The 5,702-nt window shown below is 42.7% G+C and overlaps 1 protein-coding gene across 2 annotated transcripts in view; it reads left to right on the forward strand.

Annotated features, from left to right (window-relative positions):
- klhl5 (kelch-like family member 5) overlaps nucleotides 1-5,702 on the forward strand; it is a 45,248-nt gene that overhangs the window by 27,438 nt on the left and 12,108 nt on the right. For both annotated transcript variants that reach the window (XM_031876277.1, XM_031876276.1), the window contains one exon: nucleotides 1,562-1,750. In XM_031876277.1, the coding sequence (XP_031732137.1) occupies nucleotides 1,562-1,750 (189 nt within the window). The remainder of the gene's footprint in view (nucleotides 1-1,561; nucleotides 1,751-5,702) is intronic.

A 5,702-nucleotide genomic window follows, 5' to 3' on the forward strand; every position in this document is an offset into this window, starting at 1 on the left:
TCTCTCTCTCTCTCTCTCTCTCTCTCTCTCTCTCTCTCTCTCTCTCTGTCTCTCTGTCTCTCTGTGTCTCTGTGTTTCTCTCTCTGTCAATGTTGAGTGCCTGCCAGGCTCAATTAAGAGGACTGGAAGGCAGCGTTCTCCCACTTCAAAGTCATCTCCTCTGAGGATAGGAAAGCCAGCCAAAAAGCCTCCTTGGAGGGCTAGATTGGGACGGTGGAGAGAGGCAAAGATGGATGATGGGACGATGGGATGAGGTGGAACGAAGTGAGTGATGGATGAGATTAGATATAAGAGTGAGGACGGGAGACGGATCGAGAGGAGTAGAGGACAGAGGCAGAGGGAAGATGACTCCTGTTATAGCACATCAGCAGCACATACACACACAGACCAGAATGCATGCATGAGTACACACACTGTGAAGGCCACGAACACCAGCAGTTTTCTTATAACTTTATTTAGCGATGTCTGAGATTATTGTCAAATTCAGGTCAAATCAGTTTCATTTCTAAAGCCCAAAAAAGATGAAGAGGCCGGACCAGAAAGCCTTTACTGTACCACAAAAAAACCCACAAAAAAAATGGAAAAGAGGCCACACTCGAGATACATACAATAATGATATCTCAATTATAATCCTGTTAAAGACCATTTAGTGTTTGAATTTAAAGTCATCTAGAAAAGCCACATTTTCCACGACCCACCCAGAACTTTCGCTCGCTGTTTAATGCCGAGAGAATATGTGTGTGGAAAATTGTGATTGATGAGGGTTTGATTTGAAACAAACACACACACACACACTTACACTTCCCTAAAAGAGTGTGATTTCTCTTTAACTGCAGAGTTGAAGTGATATCATCCTTGAGGTATCACTTAATTTATCTCTTTGTGCTGTAGAGCCAGTCCTGCCACTTCTGTTTCTAAATTAAAAATGGAAGTACAGCTCTGGCTCTCATAAATTAAATGCCGGTATGGGAGCCATGCCCATGATGGCTGATAATTCACAGGGGGCTATACTTCGGTGCTTGTCTTTTGATGAGCACACACCGGCTCAAACGTAATCGGCTCAGACAGGAAGAATAAGACATAAACCTGGGCTGCAACACTTCCACCAGTGAATACAAATGTTGAGGCCGTCCTGGCCTAAAACCCTGCTTCACTTCTCCCCGTTGTTGGTATAGAAACAAGGAAACTGGCTGCCATTAGGGAGCGGAGTAAATCACTGCACATCCGATGGGCTCGGCTTCCACAGCTATTTAATTGGCAGCCCCTCTTTTAAGTGGGCTAAATTTATCTGGCCATTTACTCTTAGTAATTGGACCATTACAGAGCTTTTGTCTGCTGCTGGCGACATACAGTAACCCTGTTGAGAAGTGAAGGAGCGAGCAGAGTGTGCGTGAGGGAAAGGCACGAAGAATAAAGATGGCACGCAGATGACACAGAGCAGCTGGTGTCACTCTCTCCACACATCTGTCTCGTTTGTGTCGAACAAAAGAGAATCGGCACCGACGCCACGCACTCAAAGCTTCTGTCTCCTTCTCTTTGTGTCTGTCTGTCTTCGCGTTAGGACGTCCAACAGCAGTGCCACGCTCTCCTCGTGCGTGTCCATGGAGCCATGTGCATGTCCAGAGGAGTGCACGTTCACCGCTCTGTCCCACGCCAACTCCACCTTCTGCAAGATGGAGGGCTACCTGAGGTCCCGGCAGCTGTGCGATGTCGTACTGGTGGTGGGAGACAGGCGGATACCTGCACACAGGTAGGAGCAAAGACACCATGAAGATGTCACTCAAACATTCATAGCAAATATGGTGACGTTGAATAGATGACATCAGAGCTGCGACTAATGGTTAAATGTCTTCTATGAATCTCCTAGTTATGTTTTAGATTAATTGGTTCATTGTTTGAGCCAAAAACAATCAACAAAACAATCCAAATCAAGTTAATGTCTTTTAATCGTATGTTTTGTCTGAGCAACAATCCAAAACCTATTGCTATTCAATTAACAATGATATAAAACCGAAAAGCATCAAATCCTCACATTTAAAAAGCTTCAATGAATTAGTGTTTGCCAATTTTTGGTTGCTAATTGACTAAATGGGTTAATCATATCAAAATTGTCATTAATTGAATTTCCTAATTATTGAACTGCTGATTTTAGCAGTATACATGATCAATGTTCCTCACCAGTGTAAAACAAACCCTGTTTTATAGTAGCAGAGTGAAAGATTAGATGGCAGCTGCAATCAACAAAAACTTCTTTTTGCATCATTCGGGGAAATGAAAGCAGAAATTTAATCAGGAGTTTTCGTTTTCCAAAACATTTTTTAACAATTTGCATCGTATTATTGTGTTTATTTTTGACATTTCCCCTTCGCATGTTGCCCTATGGTGGGCACTCTGAAGAATACACACTAAATATGTTAACACACTGTCTGTATACAAGATACTGACGAGTGCAAACACACTCACACATGAATGCTGTGGCTCAGTGATAGAGCGAGTCGTCCTTCAATCAGAAGATTGCGATACTCGATCCCTGGCTCCGCTAGTCCACGTCGATGTGTCCTTGGGCAAGACACTTAACCCCAAATTAAGTGTTTAGCACTGAACACAAAGTACAGCTGAGGTTGGTGGGAATTTCATTAGATTTCACAGGTATTTGGTCATAAACCAAAGTCAAGTACATTTTATTTATATAGCCTAATACCACAAATCACATATTTGCCTCAGGGGGGGTTTACAATCTCTTCAGCATACGACGACCTCTGTCCTTAGACCCAAAGGCTGTGCCATCAGTGTTTGAATGTTGTGTGAATGTTGCATAGTCCTGATGGGCAGGTGGCACCTTACATGGTAGCCCCTGCCATCAGTGTATGAATGGGTGTGAACGGGTGCACGACATGTAGTGTTAAAGAGCTTTGAGTGGTCGGAAGACTAGAAAAGCTCTTTACAAGTCCATTTACATGAAAAATAAATCCATCTAGAGCTGTAAGAATTAATTGATTAGCTGATCAACATAGAATTAACTACAGTATGTTGATAATCAATTGTCACTTCTGAAACAAAAATGCCAAACAAAATGCAAAATGTCTGACTTTGTATTTTTGACTGTTGGTTGGCCAAAACTAGCAACTTAAAGATGTCGTTTTGGGAGTGATTTAGTGATGTCTAACTATTTGATGACATTTCATAGACAAAGCAATTAATCAATAATGAAAATAATCATACATCAAACTTTATACTGTCCTGTAATGATGGCACATTCATCACAACATCTCAACACATGCATGTACACATGTGCCGCACACACACACACACATGATGACACATGCTGCTCACACAGGATATTGTTTGTAAGTATCTTTCACATGCAACACAGTCACGCTTTTAAAAGTCCCTTTTATTTTTGTAGTCTCTCTGTATCACACATAGTCAACTGAGCCTCTGAATCATGCATCAAACACACACCCACATGCACACACACACACACATGTGCCCCTCTACGCTGCTCTGTCGCTGCTGCTTCTCCGGGCATGTGGCCACGGGTGCAGCAGCAGGGTCCATCTGCACATGGGAGACACCAGCAGAAAGCCTCCTTTTCTCTCACCGCCTTCCTCCTCTGCCTCACTTGATTTAAGTCCCCTAGGCACAGATGGTGACAAACAAAAGACCCCGCTGTATGAGAACCCAAATGGTGTATATGAAAGAGTGTGTCAGCATTTGAAGCTGCTTCTAAGTGTTCACTGTGTGTATGTGTGTGTATGTGTGTACTAGCAAGGGGGTGGGAGTGAGATGTTTGAAAGTGGGTGTTTTGTTTGCAATTGATTTATTGCATGTGTAGGATAAAAAACGCTTTTCTGGGAACAAAACATACACCCTCTTTCTCTGTTTTACAAGTACACACAAACGAGTGCACCGTGCGTGCCGAATAGGCCACTTGTACTGTGTGTAGCTGCACAGGTTTTTGTGGAGTTTGTTGCCAACAGTGCAGTTTGAGCAAAACTCAAGCTCTATATGCACTTTTTAAAAAGTAGAGCACAGCCATACTGTTTGTCTCTGGGGCAGCGCCCTATACAAATACATTATCTTGCAAAAGCTATTTTTGTACTTCCCAGTGAGCACCTCTAAGTGTGCTACCTCCACTGATTTAAGTTAATATAACTTTAGTTCAGAAACGTCTGCTTTAGGGCTGGGCGGTATGACCAAAAATGCATATCACGGTATTTTGTAAGACTGTGGCGGTTTCACGGTATATCACGCTATTTTTTTTTCCGCGTTAAAGCATTAATTAATTAACACCGAAAAGAACTGGCCAGTGAGCGGTGAACAGCCATTTGTGTGGCGTGTCTTCCGTTCCGTCACTTCCTGTTTCCTTCACCTACATTCCCCTGGGTCTTAAGCCCCTCCAAGTACAGCTTCTTATCACCCTCTATGTACCAACGTACATTTATAACAAATACCACACATATTACACGGTAATCAGCGTTGCATATGTGTCTAACCAAAATACCTTTTGTTGTTCAGTCTTTGTTCATCCTGCATCGCTCTTTTCTGTTCTTTAATGTAACGTTACTGGAGCGACAGAGCCTCTCCCACCCGTTAACGAGCTGTACCCAGCGTGCAGTTCAGCGATGAAATTTATAGATGTACAATTATTAGTGTTACAAATTGTTTATGTGTCACAAACTGTTGTGTCGTGGTGTTTTGCTCTGTTAAATAGAGTTAGTTGTGGGTTGTTAATTGTTGTTATAAAGTTATAAAGTTATAACCATGACTAGGGTTCCCTCTCAATACACTTAAGACAACTAGCTCCGACCGTAACTCTCTCAGCGGCAAACAATATATTTTGCTGCCTGTTGAAGAGCGACAGAAGTTGTTTCAGCTGTGCACCGGTATGACGGTATATGAAAAATTCATATCATATGGGAAATTAAAACCGGTATACCACCCAGCCCTAGTTTGCGTACCTCTTTGAGGTTCTACTTTGGCATTGCGGTGCTTTGAGCTGAATGCTAACATGCTCACGGTGCCAATGCTAACATGTCGATGTTGAGCAAATATAATGTTTACCGTGTTCACTATCTAAGTTTGGCATGTTAGTGTGCTAACATTTGCTGTTTAGCACTGAACAAACTTCAACAGGGAAAAACGGAACAATCTTGAGCAAAGTGTTGGACAAATAAAAAATTTGGACCGACGGCTAAATAGTAATTTCCTAGTTATACCTAGTAATTTCCCTCACCCTGAGGGAAAAGCGGAAATTTCGACCTGCTGGTGGCGTTAGAGCAAAAGTCAGGGGATCACCAAGGTCATTAGGGAACATTTTCCGGGGAACATGAATTGTCTGTACAAAAGTTCATGGCAATAGTTATTGAGATATTTCAGTCTGGGCAAAAGTGGTGACCAACAGACAAACGGACATATTGCCACCCCAACATCAGCGTGGCTAAACATGTACTGCTGTATTTTTATGTGTGGAGAAGGGTCATAGTAGTCGAGTAAGTCTCTCCTACCAGCCCTCCTGTTGTTTTCACCCTCTCTGTTTTTCCACCGCTGTGTCTCTTCACCAAGCACACTCAAACACAAACAGACACAGTGTTCAGTTTCCAGCTCGGCCTCTGTTTTCCTGCCTCCGACTCGTCTGTTTCCTGCTCTTTTAGTCTTCTCTTTGCTTTTTCCATTACGCAGTGACACACTGCCTGCTATGT

This window comes from Anarrhichthys ocellatus, unplaced genomic scaffold (assembly GCF_004355925.1).
Source record: "Anarrhichthys ocellatus isolate YVR2014 unplaced genomic scaffold, GSC_Weel_1.0 scaffold107, whole genome shotgun sequence".
NCBI classification, from domain to species: Eukaryota; Metazoa; Chordata; class Actinopteri; order Perciformes; family Anarhichadidae; genus Anarrhichthys; species Anarrhichthys ocellatus.